The sequence below is a fragment of the Suricata suricatta genome, chromosome 1, assembly GCF_006229205.1.
Source record: "Suricata suricatta isolate VVHF042 chromosome 1, meerkat_22Aug2017_6uvM2_HiC, whole genome shotgun sequence".
Taxonomy (NCBI): domain Eukaryota; kingdom Metazoa; phylum Chordata; class Mammalia; order Carnivora; family Herpestidae; genus Suricata; species Suricata suricatta.
Window position 1 is genome coordinate 141,548,395 of NC_043700.1, and position 22,819 is coordinate 141,571,213.

The 22,819-nt window shown below is 35.0% G+C and overlaps 1 protein-coding gene across 1 annotated transcript in view; it reads left to right on the forward strand.

The window, feature by feature from the left end:
* Window positions 1–12,446, forward strand: part of UBA6 (ubiquitin like modifier activating enzyme 6) — a 74,432-nt gene extending 61,986 nt beyond the window's left edge. The window contains exons 28-33 of the mRNA XM_029945248.1: window positions 1,071–1,188; window positions 2,850–3,043; window positions 4,074–4,201; window positions 7,169–7,256; window positions 7,413–7,507; window positions 10,226–12,446. Coding sequence (XP_029801108.1) covers window positions 1,071–1,188; window positions 2,850–3,043; window positions 4,074–4,201; window positions 7,169–7,256; window positions 7,413–7,507; window positions 10,226–10,361 — 759 coding nt within the window. The 3' untranslated portion in view covers window positions 10,362–12,446. The remainder of the gene's footprint in view (window positions 1–1,070; window positions 1,189–2,849; window positions 3,044–4,073; window positions 4,202–7,168; window positions 7,257–7,412; window positions 7,508–10,225) is intronic.
* The last annotated feature ends 10,373 nt before the right edge of the window (window positions 12,447–22,819 follow it).

Genomic DNA, 22,819 nt, shown 5'->3' on the forward strand with positions numbered 1-22,819 from the left:
CACTTCTAGTTAGCAGATGCCAAAAATATCAACTGGACACTCTGGCAAATAAAAGTTTCTGCCTCCTTAACGCCTTAATATTTCTTAAATACTTATAATAATATTTAATCTGAAAAAACACAAGTTAAATGTATAAAATACAAATAGTATTTTAAATTAGTGATGATGTAGATGATTTTTTGGTTTAAAAATACTAACTTTACTGCCCTTTGTGGACTGTCCAATAAGTAATTTCTTAAAGATAAATTACTTGAAAGCGCTGCTCTGAGCATGCATCTATATAAAGGAAGACATATTCTTTAGGAAAGAACTTCCTTGTCAGCAACCAATAAATATTTAGAGGAAGCTCATTTTATATATTTTATGGATTTCTTTACAGAAAACAGCTCCAGACTAGTTAGAGCTATGCAATTTGGTTTCAGTTAGATTTGTCAGAATCACAGACTGTTGATTAATATTAACTTTATTTTACTATGAAATTTTAAAAGGGATCCTGATGAGCTCAGGTCTTATAATAAGCTATTCAGTAAATATTTTAGCACAAGCAAATTTGTATTAGATATTTTGAAGTTCTCTCTGTGAATGAGATAAAGATCCCTGTTCTAAGAGTTTACATGTCGTGTGAGGAGATAGATAATAGAAAAAAACACGTAAATAACATAATACTACTAATGGAAGGTATAAAATACATTGGACCATAATAATTAATAATGTGACTAAACTATATTGAGGGAATATCTTTTTTTTTATTTTTTTTAATGTTTTTAATTTATTTTTGAGAGATAGAAACAGCACGAGCAGGGGAGGGTCAGAGAGAGGGAGATACAGACTCCAAAGACAGGCTCCAGGCTCTGAGCTAGCTGTCAGCACAGAGCCTAATGTGGGGCTCGAACCAACGAACTGTGAGATCATGACTTGAGCTGAAGTCACACGCTTAACTGACTGAGCCACCCAGGTGCCCCAAGGGAATATCTTCTCTGTGTGACTTATTTAGCTAAACAGATCTGGTAATCAAACTTAGATATAGGATATGATAACATTAATGATAATGTATGTCCATGTATCTAAAGGTTGTTCAAACAGATGAGACTGCACGGAAACCAGAGCATGTTCCTATTAGCAATGAAGATGAGAGGAATGCTATTTTCCAGCTAGAGAAGGCTATTTCATCTAATAAAGCCACCACAAGTAAGGGGAAATCTTTATAAAAATGGTTTGAACCAAAGGGAATTTTTATTTTCATTAAACTCAACACCCAGAAGCTTATAGGACTAAAAAATAGCTACAATATTAATGACATTAGTTGATTGGATGATCATATGAAAGTCACTGTTCATCTTTAACTGTAACTAAATTCATTGTTTTTCACCATTGTCATACCCTCAATTGGCAAAATTTAAGTCTGTTTTATTTTCGTTGTTCTGATTGTTTTAGTCTTTGAGGTTGTACTGTGTAATTCTTTTCTTTTTTTAATGTTGGTTTATTTTTGAGAGAGAGTGTGTGTGCACAAGTGAGAGAAGAGCAGAGAAAGAGGGAGAGAGAATCACAAGCAGGCTCCACATGGTGAGCATGGAGTAGCTTTTTGACTAACACTTAAACCCAGTTAAGTCACTAGGATAAAAAGCTATCGACCGATTTCTTCTTTGCTCTTTAGTCTTCGTGGTTACACACAAGGAGTACAACCTGACCTGAATACATCCTTGCTAAATAGTTTTAAACAGAAGGAAAACCAAATTTTTATTCCTTAAAAACAGAGTCATTTGCTCATGTATTTTAGACCTGCTCACCATCTTTTATTTTACATAAATCCGTAGTTTCCAGACTTTTCAGGATTTTTGTGCATAGATATTAAAAATCAGAGAAAAAAACCTATGCTAGCCACCTATTTATCTTACAAATAAAATATAGATATGTTAATTTGGTAATTAAGATTCTAGGAAAAAATTTCCATTTCTTTATTACTTCATAGTGTATCAAACTATACCTATCTATAAAATGATTTTTGAGAACCACTAATCTAGAAATATTTCAGATACATATTTGTATTGGATTAACCCTGTCCTTTTTTTTTTTTTTAGGTTTGTTTATTTATTTTGAGAGAGACCAAGATAGTGTGAGCAGGGGAGGGGCAGAGAGAGGGTGGGGGAGAGAAGCCCCAGGAGCCTCTCTGCTGCCAGTGCAGAGCCCGTCATGGGGCTCAAACTCACAAAACTGAGATCATGACTGGAGCTGAAACCGAGAGTCAGATGCTTAACCAACTGAGCCACCCTGGAGCCCCTAACTAACCCCTGTTCTTAGTTATCAGAGGCAAAATGTTTCAAAGTAGTATTTGTGGGATCAATTTTTAAACAATACCCAATGTTAGTTATTTTATTCATAAACAACAGCAGATGTGGTACGTGGCTTTCTTATTTTCTCTTTCTTAGAAAGGTTTTTTTAATATAGAAACTTCTCTGATTTAGTGATATCAAACTCATCATTTTCATATCCTTCAATAACTTTAATTTCCTAGATTTTTCTTGTGGTTTTCTGTCATTTAAAAATATAAAAAAGGAATATTTAAGAGTAGTGAATCCACTTGCCTTTTACTTAATAAAACCTTTACAAGGGATATATGGATAGCTTAGTCGGTTTAGCATCCAACTTTGGTTTTGACTCTGGTCATGATCTCACGGTTCATGGGATTGGTCCACACTCACAGCACGGAGCCTGCTTTAATTCTTTCCCTCCCTCTCTCTCTGCCCCTCCGGTACTCATGCTCGCTTGCTCGCTCTCAAAATAAATAAGTAAATAATAAATGCCCTTACAAGTTACTACAAAACTTTTATTTTTCTGGTGGTTATGATCAGGTGACCTTCAGATGGCGGTGCTTTCATTTGAGAAAGATGATGATCGCAATGGACACATAGATTTTATCACAGCCGCATCAAATCTTCGTGCCAAAATGTATAACATTGAACCAGCTGACCGTTTCAAAACAAAGCGCATAGCTGGTAAAATTATACCTGCTATAGCAACATCCACTGCTGCAGTTTCTGGCCTGGTGAGTTTATCCCTCTTTGAATGGAAATGCTTTTTTTCATTGCCTCTTAGCCTGTCTTCCCCATTATACCACCCTAGCCAGTCACTCAGATTGTAGAGAAGGAGGGGATACATATTGATTTTATAATTTTAAATTTTAAGATATTTTTAAATATACATTAGACCACATTTTGAAACTTAACATATATACAAACATTTTAACATAAAAATTAACCTTTGTCCAGGTACCCAGCTGGCTCAGTTAGTTAAGCATCCAACTTCAGCTTAGCTCATGATCTCACAGTTCGTGAGTTGGAGCCCTGTATTAGGCTCTGTGCTGACAGTGTGGATCCAGGAGCCTGCTTTGGATTCTGTGTCTCCCTCCCTCCCTCTCTCTCTCTGTCCCTCCTCTGCTTGTGCTCTGTCTCTGTCTCAAAAATAACATAAAAAAAATTTTTTTTAATTTTGTCAAGACAGTATAATTTTTCTTACATACAATAATCCTTTTAGTCATTCCTGTAACCTCCATATGAAGCAGGTACTCTGTTTTTCTTGAATAAAATGAACTGCTTTAATGGTTGCCCTTTGATTATATTGAAATTTAGTTCTTTGCCTTAAAAAATGCAACTCCTGTTAGTGATTCAGATTTCTTAAAATTTAATCTTTCCTTAATTCAGAATCTTTAGGGTGCCCCAGTTGTTATGCTGTACCACGGTGTTATATTTAGAAGCTACGTGATTATCTGCCCCTTGATTAAATGATGTTAGACTATTGTATTTCTTGAGTTCTGATGTCTTCCAAAATAGGAAGATTGTACAATCAAATGACTTTTTAATAATTTTGTTCACCATCTATAGAAGAGGTGAAATTTTGAAAGTATAAGATATACTGAAAGTAGACAGATTTATAAGAAGTTTGTTATTTCAGTGCAGTAAATGCTTCTATTCTTTACAGAAAAATGCTTGAGAAGAATTTTTGGAAATTAAATAGATGCATTTGAAGTCATGAAGTTTGAGGCTCCTTATATAATCAGATCACCTTCTTTTATCTAGGTTGCATTGGAGATGATCAAAGTAGCTGGCGACTATCCTTTTGAAGCTTACAAAAATTGTTTCCTTAACTTAGCCATTCCAATTATAGTGTTTACAGAGACATCTGAAGTAAGAAGAACTGAAATCAGGTATGCTTGAAGGTCTATTTCTCTTGCATAATGAGAATGAAATAAAATTTTTACCTTCTAAAGGGAAAAAATCATAGTTTTACCTCTATTTTTCTATATATCTAAATCCTTGCTATCACTTCAAGACTAGATCAAGACTGAGCCTGGGTGTCTCAGTCAGTTAAGTGTCCACCTCTTGATTTTGGCTCAGGCCATGTTGTAAGATCAAGCCCTGGGTGGAGCCTGCTTAAGATTCTCTCTCCCTCGTCCTCTGCGGACCCTCTCCCATTCATGCTCTCTGTCTCTCTCTTTTTTTTTTTTTTTTTTAAAAAGGCCAAAATCTCATCTTTTATCAAGCATTTCTTTTTTTTCAGTTGAGACATAAATTGACCTGCATTAGATTAGTTCCAAGTGTGCAACACAATGATTTGACACCTGTATTAAGAAATGATCACAGGGGTACCTGGGTGGCTCAGTGAGTTGAGTGTCTGACTCTTGATTTTAGCTCAGTTCGTGATCCCAGGGTCGTGGATGGAGCTCCACCTTGGGCTCTCACTGAGTGTAGAGCCTCCTTAAGATTCTGTCTCTCTCTGTCTCTCTCTCTCTCTCTCTGTCTCTCTCTCTCTCCCTCCCTCCCTCCCTCCCTCCCTCTCTCTCTCCTCTCCTCCTCTCCTCCTCTCTCTCTACTCCCCTCCCTCCTCTCCCCCCAACCCTCACTCACATGCTTTCTTTTTCTAAAATAAAAAATAATAAAAAGAAATCACAAGTTTATTCAATATCATCACCATATGTATTTAGCAAATTTGTTTTCCTTGTGATACAATCTTTTAAGATCTACTCTTAGCAACTTTCAGCTAGACAGTATAAAGTATAATCACCATGCTGTACATTATGTACCCATGACTATTTCATCTTAAAGCTGGAAGCTTGTACCTTTGGACTCCCTTTGCCCATTTTGCTCATCTCCCACCCCCACCTCTGGCAACTACCAATCTGTTGTCTGTATCTATGAGCTCAGTTTGGTTTTGTTTGTTTTTTTAAGGTTCCACAGATAAGATCATACAGGTATTTGTCTTTCTCTGTCTTGACTGACTTAGCATAAGGCCCTTGAGGTCTATCCATATTGTTGCAAATGACACTTTTTCTTTTAATGGCTGAATTCTATACCTATGTTTGTGTCACATTTTCTTTATCCAGTCACCCATTGATGGATATTTAGGTTGTTTCTGTATCTTAGCTTACTGTGAATATTATTTCAGTGAACATAGAGGGGCTGGTAGGTTTTGGAGTTATTGTTTTTATTTTCTTTGGATAAAAACCCAGAAGTTTGAATTACTAGATCATATGGTAGTTCCATTTTTAATATTTTGAAGAACCTTCATACTGTTCTCCAGAGTGGCTGCACAGGTTTGCATTCCCACCAGCAAGGCACAAGGGTTCCCTTTTCTCCACATCCTCACAAATACTTGTTATTACTTAACTTTTTGATACTAGCCTTTCTAGCAGGTGTGAAATAATACCTCATTATGGGTTTTTTGATTTGCAGTACCCTGATATTTAGTGATGTTGAGCACATTTTCATGTACCTGTTGGTCATCCGTGTGTCTTCTTTGGGAAAGCGTCTGTTCAAATCATCTACCTGTTCTTTTATAAGATTGTTTGTTTTTTTGCTATTGAATTATATAAGTTCTTTATGTCTTTTGGATATTCAGCCTTTGTCAGATACATGATTTGCAAATATTTATTTCCATTCAGTAGATTACCTTTTCATTTTGTTGATGGTTTTCTTTGTTGTGCAGAAGATTTTTAGATTTCTCTGCTTTTGCTTTTGGTATCAACTCTAAAAAATTATCACCAAGACTGATAAGCTTACTGCCTATGTTTTTTTCAAGTTATATGGTTGCAGGTCTTACATTCAGGTCTTTAATCCATTTTGAGTTAATGGGGCTCAAACTTACAATCCTGAGATCAAGTGTCACATCCTCTATCATACTGAGCCAGCCAGTCACCTCTTGAGTTCATTTTTGTATGATATAAGATAGTGGTCCAGTTTTATTCTTTTGCTTTATACAAAGCATCTCTGACTAAACTAGCCATAGAACTCTCACAGAATTTAACCTGCCATATTATCTAGCATTGTACTTTCTTGTGGTTTCATCTATGTTTTCTAATTCAGATGAGTTAGAAGCCACTAGGGTGTCAGAGTAATGTATCATGAGATTTAGTATCTAGTTCCCAAAACTGTGTGACAGAGCAGAACAATTCTCCTGAACCTCCACTTTCAGATTAACAGCAACCAAAAATTTGAAAGCATCTATCTTGGCAAGAATGTGAAAGCCCTTTCCTTATGTTATTACTGATGAGAATATAATATAGTGTAATCCATAATAAGGGACATTTAGTGCTGTATGTCATATTTACAGATATATTTGCACTCATCTCAAATAATACATTTAGAGATAATCATTCTGGCATTATTTATCATAGCCAACTATTCAGTAATAGGGGACTGAACATCCACGCAGGAAACCCATACAGCTATTTAGAGAGAGAGAACTGTCTCACTAAGACACACCTATTTATTATGAGACACTGGAAGGATCAACAAGTTACTGATGAAAGTGTTTACCTTAGGGGCATCTGGGTGACTCAGATGGCTAAGCATATGACTCTTGATTTTGGCTCAAGTCATGATCTGGCAGTTCATGAGTTCAAGCCCCTCGTCAGGCTCTGCACTGACAGAGCGGAGCCTGCTTGGGATTCTCTCTCTTTCCCTCTCTCTCTCTGTGCTTCCTCCCCGCCCCCCAAGATAAATAAACTTAAAAAAAAAGTGGTTACCTTGTGTGATAGGGAGATAAGTTGTATTTTTCTTTTTCCTCCATATCATTATGTAGCTAGATCACAAATAATGGACTTCTGGGGGTTTTTTTGAAGATTACTAAAGGGATAAAAATTAAGATTTTTGTTTTGAATATTTTTCTACAACAGAAATGGAATATCATTTACAATTTGGGACAGATGGACTGTACATGGAAAAGAAGACTTCACCCTCTTGGATTTCATAAATGCAGTCAAAGTGAGACACTTACTTAGTTCATGAGTTAGAGGTTTTCATAAATAATATTTGGCAGAAGTTTGTTTTCTGTTCTTTTACTGATTATAAACATTGTCACCCAGCATTTTATATTTGGACATAGCTTTGATTGTTTCTCTTTTGGGTTTTCACATTTAGGAGAAGTATGGAATTGAACCAACAATGGTGGTGCAGGGAGTCAAAATGCTTTATGTTCCTATAATGCCTGGTCATGCAAAAAGGTTGAAGTTAACGTAAGTAGTGACCATTATACCAGAAGATTCACAACAATTAAAACATAAGGTGGATGCACACTGGAAAATCAAATAAAGAGATTATCAAAATTGAGATAAAAGTATGTGATTTACTCCTGTGTAATGGCAGTAATACAGTAAATGTGCAAAACTCAACAGGCTACCTCTCAAGAGAGATTCATAGGATTATAATACCCTTATGAATTTATTATAGTTCAGATTCAGTTTGTAAGTTATTAAACCTGGAAACCTGATTTGGTTAATACACCACATAAAAGTAGAAACACATAATGACCAGGCTTATGAGACTGAAGTATAAAACAAAACTGCCGAATTGTTACTTTCATTCATTCATTCAACACAGTTTTTGAAGAGTGCCTGCTATGTGCCAGGTACTTTGTGGGCGCTAGGGATACAGCAGTGAGCAAAGTAAAGTCCACACCCTAATTGGGTTTGCATAATGAAGTATGCAAACCTCTTGCAAGTGTATCAGATGGTGGTAAGTACTGTGGAGAAAATAATGCAGAGTAAGGAGTGTTAAGTTGCTGTGGTATATTGAGTAGTTTAGGTATTCCTTCTGCCTGTCACATTCTCACCTGATAATGGTGGCATTTGAGCAGAGACCTAAAGGAACAGAGGGAACAAAAAAGGCTAGTCTCAACAGTGGTCTGCGAGTCCCTGCTTCTCAATTACCTCTCTTAAGTTTCATTCTTACTTGTCTCACTTGTGCCCAGTATTCCAGTTATGCTAGCCTGCAACTTTTTTTTGAATAGTCCAGCTTACATATGTTTAAGCTTCTCTGTGCTCCCCACAGAATGCCACCTTCACAGAAGCAGGACTCTATAATTGATCTAGTGATGGTGTATCTCAAGGGCCTGCCTACACCAGTGCCTGGCAGCAATAAATATTTGTCATTTATTTTGCAATATATTCAAATACCAAATCATTAGGTTGTACACCTGGAACTAACATAATGTTATGTGAATTATACCTCAATTAAAAGTTTTTAGTTTTTTAATAAAAATTAGCATGAAAATATTTGTCCTATGAATAAATTAATCTGCATGATAGGTGCTTTAACCTATATGCAGGTTTTAACTATAATTACCAATTTATGAGATTATCACTTCTTAGTTATAATCCAGGCTTAATGATCTGTAACTTAAACAAATTCACTGTTACATAGAGAAAGTGTTGATTTGCCTTACATTATTTTGTCATTAGGATCCCTGAGTATCTCTTGGATACGTTAATAGTAGAATTTACTGTATGCTACCTAGATGAGAGCAGAATGTGTGGAATTTAGAATTTGCTGCAAATAATTCACAATAAGTGCTTTATAGAGTTGACCAGGATTTCGTATCTTCAGCATGATGAACTTTGTGAATGTTCTTTTTCATTAAAGTACCTTTTTCATGTAGCAGATAATTACTAGTACCTATTAAGTGGCCAGCCAAGCTTGGTTTTGGAAAGATCTGGGTTCACATCCATCCCCAGCTACTTATTTGTTTTATCACATCGAGTAGCTTACTGAACTTTTTTGAAACTTAGTTCTCGATCCATAAATAGGAATGATTGTGCACATAGCTATTAAGCATTAACATAATAGTAAAGACTAGCAATGTAATAGTGACCAAGAAATAGTCCATAAATATTACTCCTGTTAATATTTTGTCATTAAATACCTTTATTAAATAGCCTATGCCCTCAGGGAATTTACAGTCTACTGTGAGAAAGTGACATGTTAATCACTAAAATGTAATTGAATAATTAGTATAATAAAGATTTTTACAGAATACTGTAGGCACTACTTAGGGTAGATTTCTTTTGAGCTACCTTTGAAAAAGGATATCAGGCAAAAGCAATAGCTTATGCAAAAGCATGCAGCTAATAAAAAGTATGCATGATCTATTTGGGAAATCAGTATTTTAGATTGATTTAAGGGTGAGATGTAAGAATAAATGAATAAGAACTTATAAATTCTACAAAATACCTTTGTAAAATGGAAAGAACTATTATTGAGAATTAAAAAAATTACATAGTTCAGAATTTAGCATGAGATAGGTACATGGTATAAGATATATAATATTAAGCAAGAACGTAAAATCAAATTTACATTTTAAGAGGATTCTAGCAGGAGAGGGGATTGGAGGTAGGAGACAGCTGGCTGAAAGCTAATTCAGTAATCTAAGGATGTATAGATGATGACTTAAGACAGGATCAGTGACAATAGCAATAATAAAGTGTTTTTTTAGTGAATAGGATAAACATGGGATATAAGACAAAGGTAAAACTTCAGGATGTCTTTCACTGTGATTAGCTTGCATTTGAAGCTTTAAATATAACTTGCTTATTACTCTTCACATAGAAATTCTTGAGAAGAATTTATGATGCCTCCCCACTTTATAGGGAGTATGAGGATAATTCATTTTTAAAATCATTGCTTACATTTTGGTTTTGTTTGGGAGGTGGGTTTTGTTTTGATTTTTTGTCTTGTAACAAATGGTCTGTATTCTTTACAGTACTAGCAGTGTTCCAGATTGATTCACTGTTAGGTAGATGAATATCTTGAGTTTAGTGAAGAAAAATTATAATATGTGAAAGCAGGTGAATTATTAGATTTAAAAATAAATGTGAAGTCTAGACATTAAACAGCAAATCACTCTTTTCATTTTATAGAATTTACTAAAATCATTTTTCCTTGATTATTTTTCTTAGAATGCATAAACTTGTGAAACCTTCTACTGAAAAGAAATACGTAGATCTTACTGTGTCGTTTGCTCCAGACTCTGATGGAGATGAAGATTTGCCTGGACCTCCAGTGAGATATTACTTTAGTCATGACACTGATTAACAGAAGTTCTCTAAAATTTACTCCAGGACTACTTGATTTTGAAAAGATTGCACTTAATTCAGGAATGAAAAGATAACTCAGTATTATGGATTTCTCTTTGATGAAGCCTTAATTTAAGGGAAACATCAGTAGAAAACTACAGTGAAGAATTGTAAAGCATTTTGGAATATAATACATACTTGTCTAGTGCTTCATATGTGGACATGATCACAAGCAATTTTGAACTGGACTGACATTTTATAATGCTTACAAAACATTTATGTATTAACCTCTGGATGAAAAGAAGAAAAGAAAATATGTATCCATCACCAGAAGAGAGAAAAGATCAAGAAATTGAAAGTAACAAATGCAACTATCCAAAAAGTTTAATCTTATCTTATGAATGTCTTTTTGTGCACTATTTGAGGCCCAGATTTTCCATACAAATAGTGTTTGGCACCCTGTGTCACTCATAATTAGGCTTTGAGTTTAACACCAGTGGGAAGAAGAGAGATGATAGTAGTGGATAAAGAGTAGACATTTTAAGTTGTACGGTTACAGTTTACTATCCTGTTATACCTCTGCTAATTTAACTAGAGTTTGTTAATGACACTGTCTCCCAAAAATCAGGATTGTTGCTGATGACATCAGTGTTGTAACCCATGAGCAGTAGGTCGGATGACACATGTTAACTTGAATTTAAATGTGAACAGATAAATGCAGCTAATAATTTGATTCTTCAGTATGCCTTCTAATGTGGCTGTTTTGTTTATTTGGAACTCTAAACCTGACTGTCCTAGTATAGAAGACTAAAACATTTTGTAAAGGGAGTGTCCTTAGAAGTAGATGAAAACTAGAAATTAAAAAAATCATTACTAGTTGAGTCTTGATTTTTTTTTTCTTCCAACAACCTAATGGACAGGAAAAAATAAAAATAATACTTTATTTTAAAGGGAAACATATTTTATTCTACATTCCCAGAAAGGGCGTTGACAAAAATAAAAATTTATTTTTTTAGGTCTTTATTGATAGAATCTGTTTTCTGAAAGGAGATATTACATATAATTATTATAAATTCTTTCATTAAAAGGACATAAACTGTACTCAACACTGTAAACCTTGGTAAAAGTAACAAGTGTTTCTTTTATTTCTAAAGCTGTCGTGCATTCTAAAGCAGTTGGCATTTTATAACCACAGGAAGTCATTTCCCTCTCTCTGCTTTTCTTCTGATCTCCTGTTCAGACTATCGATAAGTTCTTTGATAAAGACTAGCTTCACATCAGTATTACTTCCTATTTGGTATCTTTTTATACTCTAACTTTCCTTTTATTTCATTTATAAAGAGTTGAAATTACTTTGTCAACCACCTGTATTGTTTCATGCTTGTAAAAGTATCATCCAGTGGGGAAAATACATTTGAGAGTAGAGGGTGAGTTAGTATGAATAAAAGTATTCTCTGTATTGGAGGCAAGGGTAAGTGGACAGGTTGAATTTAAACGAAATGGATACCTTTGAAAAAAGTAATTTTTGTTCAAGTGTAATGTTTAAAATTAATTTCTTAAAGTTGAATTCAGGAACATCGAAGCTCTATGGTTTGGAATTCTAGAGACTAGCAATAATAAAGGGACTTTTCTATAAAAAGCCTCTTTCCCACTTTAAATTTCCTTTGTATGATAAGTAATAACTGATGTTTTCAAATAGTCATTCAGCAGTTCTCAACCATGATCTAATACCTTGCTTATATTTTATCTAAATCTCCACATCTCTTCAGAAGTAAATTTAGAACCATACTATCAACTCTTAATTTTATTATCAGTGCTTTAATAGATATGAACAAAACCAACAAAGATTAAGTTCATTTTATTATTAAACCTGAAATATCATTTTTCCCCTTGTAGGTAATGGTTATTGCCATTAGTTTCTATTTAGTTCTAAGCTGGAAAGCCAGGGTGAAGTTAATGACAGGTTTTTTTCATTATCTGTTTCATCTCTGTACCATGAGATCACTTTTGGTGATTAAAATATCAGGTGCAAAAATTACTTGATTTTGTATGATACCACAGTGATTTTTTACTTATTAAAAATAAAGTAAGAAATTTGACAGTATCTTTGTAAATCTTGTCCATGGTTGACTTCAGAGATTTCAGTTTTGTGAGTCATGTTACTTTGGTGTTTTCTAATTTTCAAGTTTTTGCAATCATTGGAGGTAGAACAGTCACTGGGTGTAGAGGAACATTATTTCAAAGTGCTTCTGGTTTTTGGAAATTCTGTTTAAACAATTGGGGGGAAATGATGACCATGTAAAACCTAGAAGATCTGGTTAAATCTCACACTGTTGGTTGTGGATATCTAAAGTATAGTCCTTCTTAAAGTTCAAAACAGTTGTGGTACTCAGTAAGTTCCTCTGAATCGTCCCAAAGCTAGAATTTGGAAATAGATGTATATCTTTGTTTTTATGTTTTGACTATTATACTTCTGGTGGTACCAGTGATGAGGCACAAAAAGGTCAGCAATGTTTAGACTTAAGTATTATAGTAAAAATGAAAAAGAAAATTGTTCTCTTGAGAACTTAAGGAAAAATCTCTAATAATTCAATGATGGAAGAAACATTAAAATTATAAAACTTCATTGTGATTATAAGTAAATAGTTTGTATACAGCTTCTAGGTATGGATTTAACTATTTTACTTTTAACAAATTCAAAACAAATCACGAAGTTGAAATCTTGGGGATCAGAGTAAGTATTCAATAGGTAATGTTCAGTGTTCATTTACCTCTTGGCATTTCTTAGCTATGTTTTTTAAGTTGAGAAATACATATTCAAATATATATACAAAGAATACATAGAGTATAAATACACACTTGAAGGATTAATTTTAAAATAAGTGCTTGGGGCACATGGGTGCCTCAGTCAGTTAAGTGTCTGACTTCAGCTCAAGGCATAATCTCATGGTTTATCTCAAGCCCTCAATCCTGTGTGCTGAAAGCACAAAGCCTGCTTCAGATTCTGTCTCCCTCTCTCTCTGCCCCTCCCCCACTCTGGCACACACATGCACTCTCAGAAATAAACATTTAAAAAATATAAAGTGAGTGCTTGTGTAATAAGCTATCAATCATATTTAACAGCAGCCCAAAAATGTCCCTTATAGTCCCTTCTCAGTCACAACCAGCTTCCCTATGCATACCCTCCGGCAATTACCACTATCATGAGTTATGTGATAAATCTATGTTTGTTTTTTCTTATATTGTTAGCCACCTATCATGCACTTAAACAAGAAGTTTATTTTTGGTGGTTTTTTGTGCTTTATATAAATGGAATCAGACTATATATTTTTTGTAGCTGCTGCTTTCATTCAACATGGGAATTATCCATGTTGCTTATAGCCACAGTTTAATATGGTTATTGAATTTACCTTTGCATTAATATGCCACAATTCTATTGACTGGACAGTTGGGATGTTTTAGTTTGGGGCAATCATAGTCCTTCAATGAACATTATTGTATGTATTTCCTAGTGCAACTAGGGTATATACCTAGGAATGGAATTGCTTGGTCATAGGTGTTCACATCTTAAATTTTATTAGAGAATAACAGAGTTTTGCCTTAGCAGTAGAGATAGCCTGTGTTTCCACACTTTGCTCAACACTGGTGTTAAACAGATTGCCATCCTGGTGAAATTTGCAGCTGTATGTCATTGACATTTTACTCAGCATTTTCGTAACTCAGCATTTTCGTAACAATTGAGCACCTTTTTCTAAGTTTGTTGGCTTTCTTTCTTGCCAAGTATCTTTTCAATTATTTTGCCCATTTTTCTGTTGTGTTGGCAGTCTTTTTCCTCATTGATTTGTAGATCTTTATAAATCCTGTTTTTAGTTAGCTATTTATTTCCAAATATTTTCCCTCTCTTTATGATGTTCTTTGCTAAAAAGAACTTCATAATGACTAAGAAGTATCAGTCTTTTATTTTAAGGTTAGTATATTTTTGTAGTTGCTTAAGACATTGTTCTCTGTCCAAGGGCATGAAGGTACTCTATATATTGTCTTCTAAAGGCTTTAGCTTTGTCTTTCATGTTTTCAAGTTTTCAATTCATGAGGAATTAATTCTGTTTATGCTGTGAAGTGCCTCACCACTATTTACTGATGCATGCTTTCTTTTGCAGTGCCACCAAAGTCGTATATCCATTTATGTGTACATCTCTGAATTTTTTGTTTCTTCTTTTCTAGCCCTGTGCTAGTATAGAGTCTTCACCACCATACCTGGTACGTTGTTTCTGATATTTATCAGAACAAGTCCTACCAACTTAATTGTTCTAGAAGAGTATCTTGGTTATTCCTAGCCCATTGTATTTTCACTTCTCAAATTTCTAATTGCAAATATGCAAATCTGTCACTTTTGTAGTTCCCAGTTGTCCTGTTGAAATTTTCGATCTTTTATCAACCTGAACTTGAAAAGTTTTAATATTATTTTATATTGTTTAAATATAAATCTGAAACTCTCCTGTGGGTCTGGTTTTATTTTTCTTTTGTTTCTGCTAATCTTTATCTTACATCCTTGTGTGTATGGGCCTATCTTTAATTGTATGCCAATATTATATTTGAAAAGTTGGCTGTAAAAATAACTTGATATTCTGCATAGTATTTTCATCCTCCACAGAGACATTTGGGCAGTGCTATTTCAAGACTAATTTCACAGTTCAGATTTTATTAATTGCCCCTGTGGTTCAGAGCTGAGCTGTAGACTACTAGTCCTCTACTTCCTGTTTACCCTTTCCCCCTCAGCCTTTCAGAATTGAGTTGCAAAATGTAGGTTAGGGTTACCAGGGCCTCCACCTCTTGTCTGGCACTGGACTCTACCTTTCAATCCCTAGTCCCTTAACTCTCCTAGGCTTTTCAGCAGACTCTTACCTTCAAAGCTCCCAGGGCACAAGTGGTCCCAAATGAATGATTCACTTGTTCAAATTTCTGTTTTCTTCCAGAAAGACTGATCTTTCATTAACATAGCTCTCCAGTGCCATACAACATTGTTTTAATATATTTTGTCCACCTTTTCTAAATATTCTCAAGTGAGAATATTAATTCAAATTAGCCCACTCTATCCTAACTGTTGATTATGTTAAAATATAATTTTTTGTATTGCTTCTCTATCTAGAAACTCTTCGTTCTTGTAAATTATTTGCAAATTAATTTGGATGTTCTGTATGACCTTCAGATGACAGTGTTTAGACTTTTCTAAGATCCAGTTTTTTTTGTTGTTAATCCTCTCTATGTTGGCTGTCTATTATTTTCTGCTCTTAAGTTTTATTTGTTTTTGAGAGAGAGAAAGCAAGAGAGAGAATCCCAAGCAGGCTCCACATTGTCACCAGAGCCCAATATAAGGCTCAAAACTTATGATCCATGAGATCATGATTTGAGCAAAAATCAAGAGTCAGATGTTTAACCAACAGCCACCCAGGGATCCCTACAATTAAAATATATAAGTATCTCTATATTACTATAATGTAATTTATGATATTCTATATTACTGTAGCCATATTCCACCAACTTTTGATACAGTTAATATTTAGTTAAAATATATTTTCATTAAGAGTTCTTCAACTCGGGTTTCTTACGTGTTTCTTCATTTCTAAACATGGAGTTTGGAGTTTCGGGGTTTTTTAACCCAATTTGATAATCTTTTGTTTTTTAACTGAAACACTTAGGCTATGTACATTTAATGTAATTGCTGATATATTTGTGTTTAGTTCTGACGTTGGGTTGGATTTAGGGTTTTTTGGGTTTTTTGTTGGTGTTTTTGTCTAGCCAGTTATGTGATTCTATTTTCTTGCTTTTTAAAATTTGTTTTTATGTAGTGATTTTTTTAAATGTTTATTTTTGAGAGAGAGAGAGCACGCAAGTGAGGGAGAGGCAGAGAGAGAGGGAGACAGAAAATCTGAAGTGAGGATCTGAAGCAAGGTTTGAACTCCTGAACCACGAGATCACAACCTGAGCTTAAGTCAGACACTTAATCAACTGAGCCACCTCAGGTGCCCTTTTATGTAGTTTTTTAATTCTATATATGCCAATTACTGACATCTCTCAACTCTAGGCAACCTTTTATATTCTCAAACTTTGCAAGCTGCTTATCTCTTTTGCCATTTGACTTCCTTTAAGTTCTACAAATAAATGGCACTAGGAGGAGGACTGGAATGCTGGAGAAAGGGAGAAGAGACTTTGGTGCTTGCCATTTGCTTCCTGACACTGTCAGCATCACCTCAGCAGTGGCTGTTCTAGTAGGTCTGGTTGGTTCTTAGGCTCTAGCCTTTCTCTGGCACACTGCATGGTACCGCTTCTAAAGATTTTAGGTGCTAATAATCTCACCCTTTCCCTTTTAGTAGTTGTATCCTTTGTTGATGTTTTCAATTCTCCCAAAACCTGTTTAACTAGTTCCTTATGTTAAATCCTTTTTTAATTTATATGATACAGTTTCTTTTTTCCTAATCTATACACACTTTTTTCTCTTTTCTAGTTTAGTTACTTTTGTCTTTTGATGATTACTCCGTATCACAATGTGCACATTCATATTAAGCCAGACCAAACTTAATCATTATCTATTGCTGATTATAGTTTATAAAAATGGCCCCAGCAATATTTCCAATCTCATAGGCTCTTCTAGAAGCTTTCAGCCTCCCTAGACCCTATTAAGAGACCATCTATTTTCACACTTTTTAAACCTCAACAAGAATTTAACATAACTTCTATAACAAACTGCATCATATGTAACTATAACTTTGGAGCTTAGGTCATAAAAGGCTATAATGGCTTCTACTTGGCTCTCTCTCACTCTCTCTTGCTAGCTTTCTCCCTCTTAAAAAGTTTACCCTTGTATTCCAGACATCATGTCATGAGGAAGCTTAAATTAGCCCATATAGCAAAACAGGCCACCAACTTAATGACCAGCATCAAGTGTCCAACATGAGTAAGCAAGTTCAGATGAGTCCGAGCAAGCCCAAACTTAATGGAGCAGAGACAAGCCATCCTTGTTGTTTTCTGTCAAATTCCTGACCCCCAGAATCCATGAACATGGATGGTTGATATAAGTAAGTTTTAGGATTATTATACATTTTTTATGTTCTACAAACTAAAACAGCTCTTAATTCCCAATTTGCCTACTCTAATGATTTGTGTTCTGTACTTTAATTCTGTTGTCACGTACTTAAATGCTTTTTAATTCTGTAAGATTTTATTATTTTGTTTATGTAGTCAGATTGTATTTACCCATACACACATATCACCCTTTTTGCTCTTTATTCTTTTTTTGTATCTCAGCCTTACCATCTGGGATGAATTTCTTTCCACCTGACATGTTTCAGAATTTCATTTATTGAGCCCCCTAGTGGCATACTTGCTTATGATTTGTGTCTGAAAATACCTTTATTTCGCCCTCATTCTGCAAAGATACTTCTGCTAAATGTAAAATTCTAATTTAGCCTTTATTATCTTTCATTGGAGATATTTTTTCCACTCTCTTCAAACTTCCTCTGCTGCTTTTGGGTCAGCCATCAAGCTAAATACTTAAGCTTTAAAAGAAATCTATTTCCATTTTATGAAGTTTAATTATCTGTCTGGATATGGGTTTCTTTTATTAATCTTGTTTGGGATTTATTCAGCTCTTTAAGTCTAGATTGGGGTCTTTCTAAGTTCTAGTTCTGAGAAAGTCTCAGTACTACTTCACATGTTGCCTCTTTCCCCATTCTCTTCTCTTCAATGGGGCTCTCATCTGTGCCTTCTGTGTTTAAAATCTCTCTTCTGTGTTTTCCAGTTGTTTTTGTCTTGTCATGCTTTATTCTGTATCATTTCTTCAGACCCATACTCTAGTTTATCTCTATTCATTGGTTTTGTATGTTATGGGCCATTCATTTTGTTTTTTATTGTTTATATTTTTCAGTCCTGGAAGTTCTGTTCAATTCTGTTTTGTTTTTGTTTGTTTTGTTTTGCTTTTTACTGTTAGATTGTCTTCTATAGTTTTTTGTCCCCTACAGATATTTTCTGTCAATTATTACCCTTATAATGGCCATTTATAGTCTTTGCCAACTTCAACTTCTGTAGTTTTTGTGGCTCTTTTTCTGTTGTTTCTCCCACCTGATTTTGTCAGTGGTCTTCTATTAGATTCTGCACCCATTTGAGATGACTCTTTAGTCTCCTCTATTTCTTAATTTTTTTTAATGTTTATTTTTGAGAGAGAGAGCATGTGCAGGGGAGGGGCAGAACGAGAGTGAAAAAGAGGATCCTAAGTAGAGATGGCAGAGAGCTATAGCAGAGAGCCCAACATGGGGCTCAAACTGGGACTCGAACTCATGAACCATGAGATCATGACCTGAGCTGAAGTGAGTTGCTTAACCGACTAAGCCACCCATGTACCCCATTCTCTTATTTCTTTCTTATCAATAATTGGACTAACTCAGTTATAAGGCCTTTGAAAATAAGAATCAGATTCTTTTATCTTTGCATCAGTTAACAAACTTGATACCACAATAGACTTTAAATAAGTAGTTTGCAGACTTGATTGTGTAAAGCAGACTTTATTGTGGTGTGTGATTAAAAGGCAGATTTCTGAACCAACAACTTCCAGAAATTAACTCTGTAAGTCTTGAAGGAGGCTTAGGATTCTGCATATTTTCAGGTATCCCATGTAATTCATTGAATTAGTTTGTTAGGGCTCTGTAACAAATACCACAAACTAAGTGACTTAAAAAACAAATTTATTTTCACACTTATGGAAGCTAAGCCTGATTAGGGTATCAGCAGAGTTGCTGTAAATGGTCATCTTCTCCTTGTGTCACATTGTCTTCTGTGTTTGTGTCCTGATTTCTGCTTCTTTTAAAGACATATCTGTATAAATTATTGGAGTTAAAAGGGGATGTTAGGAATCCATTCTACATCTTTCATTTTTTCAGAGGAAGAAACCAAATAAGCCAAACATCCAAATAATCAGAACCAGGAGTGGAAAAGAAGCCATCTTTTTGATTCTTAGTTGATTGCACAAGTGAGTCTCAAATTTGATGACCATCAAAATCAATTTAGAAGTTTGTTTATCAAGGGGAAAAATTTAATGAAAAAATATTCCGAGATTTTGATTCAGTAGCTCTAGTGTGGGGCTGAAGAATTTGTATTTTTAAGGATTTGGATTATAATCAGTCTCCTACTGTGTCATACTTATGAAATGGGTGATTACGTAGCTTTTTACCATCTTTGCAGATTAATATTTTTACAAAAGGAAGTGTGGGTAGATTTTTAAGCTAGCAAAAAGACAACATCAGGGGAAACCTGGGAATTCATACATTTTATTTCTTTCCAGTAAGAAAATGGCATGGAATTTTTCCATTATGAAAGAGCTTCTTCTAGTACATTTCATGTCTCTGGTTTTTAACTAGATAATTAGAATGATGTACTTCATAAGTTGGTCAAATCAGATTTCAACAAAATCTAGTGAGGCTTTTTTTGGAATTGGCTAGAATTTAGGAGAACTAGGAAATCTGCTATGGAAGATTGGATAGAGAAATGTACTTAATTAAAGCCTAGGAAAATAAAAATTTCCTTCATAAAGAACCATATGTTTTCAGCTTATTGCATAGGAATGTGTATATCCATGAGTTATCCTCACAGCCACATCCTGTGGCTTCATTCAGGTAAGATAATGCAATTGTTTGCAGATAATGAATTCTGGTATTCAGGTAAGTGACTTGGTAACCAAGATCAGGAAAATAGAAGTAATTTTCTTTATAAGCAATGTCTTCCTTTTAAAAATAGTAAGTTATAAAAATACATAAAGATGCTTTTCATATTTTATTTCATGTAATATATATATTTTTTTCCTTACTTTCTCTTCTCACTTCCTTGATGGGTTCTCAGCCTAGAAATCATGGGTGGAAACGCTTTATTAAATAAAGAACCAGTATCGGGGAACAGAGCAGTTCTTTATTTTCAGTGTGAATTGATTTTCTTGTTTGTACTTGGAACATAGGTGGTATGTTTAATAAATGTTAATTAAATAATGAGTATTCATATGCTTTTCAAATTTTTATTTTATTCTTGTGACTGGTTCCCAATAAATTTTTCTCTAGGGAGCATTTTTTCCTTCCTGGTTAGCCTAATATCAGTTATGTACCCTACCATATTTTAAAGTGGCTTTTAATTTTAAACTGCTGATTTCTGAGATTGGAAATAAATTAAAGAAATATCTTTGACCATTCTGGTTTAGTCATTGCTCTTTCCTTTTGGTGTCAAAGAAAAAGTTAAATGCTGACTCGGGTTAACATCAAGTATCAAAGAAAATCTCATTTTCTTTTTGATAGTATGTTTTTGGAAACACCTTAATTTTCTCCAAGTCTCCAGATGTTAACCGTTAGGTGCTCTACAACTCTCATTTCCCGACTTGAGGCAAGTTATAGCTAAGGGCTCCAGCACTGAGCCCCAATCGGCTATGAGCCCAAACTCCTAAAATAATTGTAAGATTCTCCACAGTTTCCTTAAAGCTTACACCTATTTGTCAAGATGGGTTTGGGTTTTCTTGTGTGTGTGTGTTTAAGTCTTTTTTCCACTTGCATTTACTCTTCTAGTTTGCTCTTTCACCATCTTTCTGCTTTTGAAAGAAAATACATTACAGCAGATAGTCTAATTGAAGTCTCTCTTCATGTGACCATCTAAGTTGATATGTTCATATGTTGCTCCCTAACTCATTTAACAAGGAAATCTGAAATCCAGGGAAGTTGAGTAATTTGTTCTTATCACAAAGCAGGACTGAACCAGTTCAGCCACCAAAGCAAGAGTAATCTGATTGTCTCTAAAAGCATTTTATATGAACAACCCATATTTGGTTATTTCTTTCCATTCTTTATTTTTTTCCTCTTTTGACCCTGCTCTGAGGATGGCCCCTACTCCAGACACAGCACTGTAGCAATAGCACCTAACACCCCCAAGAAAGCTCATTCTGGTCAAGGAACGTAGGAAAAATGGACCCTATGGCCTAAAGAATGGGGGGACAGGGTGGGCCAGGGCTGCCAGGAACAAGGGTTGGATTAGGTGGGAATCGTTTTTTCTTTCTCTTACGTCTTTTCAATCTCACTGAAGTACATGGCGGCACAGGTGGCTCCAACTCTTAAGATGCCCTATCTTTACCTAGAAGACCAAGAAAAAAGGAACTTTGGTAGCTGGAGAGTAAGGGAAATCCTAGAGAGGTGAGAACACTGAAAGCACATCCCCTAATTCTGTGTATGAAGTGACATAAGTTCCAGGCTCACTCCTAAGCTGTGCGTGCATAGAACAGGCAAAACAGATAACGAAGGCTTTGAGAAGTAAAGTAAAAACCACTAAACCATATAAGATAGTTTATCTATCTATATATGAGGTTTACTACATATATGTATAGTTTATAGCTGAACTATAAACCGCTGCCTACATCCCAGACCAATCCCTGATATACACATGCATGAGACAGACCCAAACCAATATAACAAAGGCTTTGAAAAATGAGCTGATTCTGGAACCCCTTTCCACAAAAAGTAAGGCTGAATTGGTTCAATCTAATCAGAGCGATTGCTTTTTTTTTTTTTTTAATGTTTTATTTACTTTTGAGAGAAAGAGGGAGACAGTGTGAGCAGGGGAGGGTCAGAGACCAAGTGAGACACAGAATCCGAAGACATGCTCCCGGCTCTGAGCTGTCAGCATAGAGCCCAATGCGGGGCTTGAACTCATGAACCGTGAGATCATGACCTGAGTCAAAGTTGGATGCTTAGCCAACTGAGCAACCTAGACTGGATTTTTTAAAAAGCAAAAACTTAAAAATGCTGCCTACAAGAAACTTAACTTAGATAGAATGACACAGATGAGTAAAAGGATTGAAGAAGAAACACTATGCAAACACTTTTTTTTAAGTTGGAGTGGTTTTATTAATATCGACAAAGTGCACTCCAGGACAAGGAAAATTACATAGTGATAAAGGGATTAATCCACCAGAAGACAACAATCTTTAAAGCAAATGTTCCTTGTAGTGAATTCCCATTCACTGGTATTCATGTTTTGTGTAAACCCCGTACCTTGTGGGTAGTTTGGAGATCTGTAACTTGATTTCTAACCAATAGAATACGGCAAAAGGGGGATTCACTGCACGGTTATGTTACATTGTATAATAGATGTCATTACCATAAGTTTATTACATTATGTAAGCCTTCATCTTCCTACAAGATTTCCTTTCTACCCCCATTCCCCACCCTCCTGCCCCTGGCTATCTGTGAAGAATCCAGCTGACGTGAATCCCACAGCTACAAGGAAATGAATTCTCCAAACAACCTGAGTGACTTTGGATGTGGATCCTTAGTCAAGTCTTAGATGGCAATCCAGCTCTGGCCAACATGTTTCTTTAAAATGCAGAAAACCCAGGTAAGGCAGGCCCAGACTCCCAACCCATAGAAAGGAAAAGATGACGTGAGGGAAGAGAGACAGAGC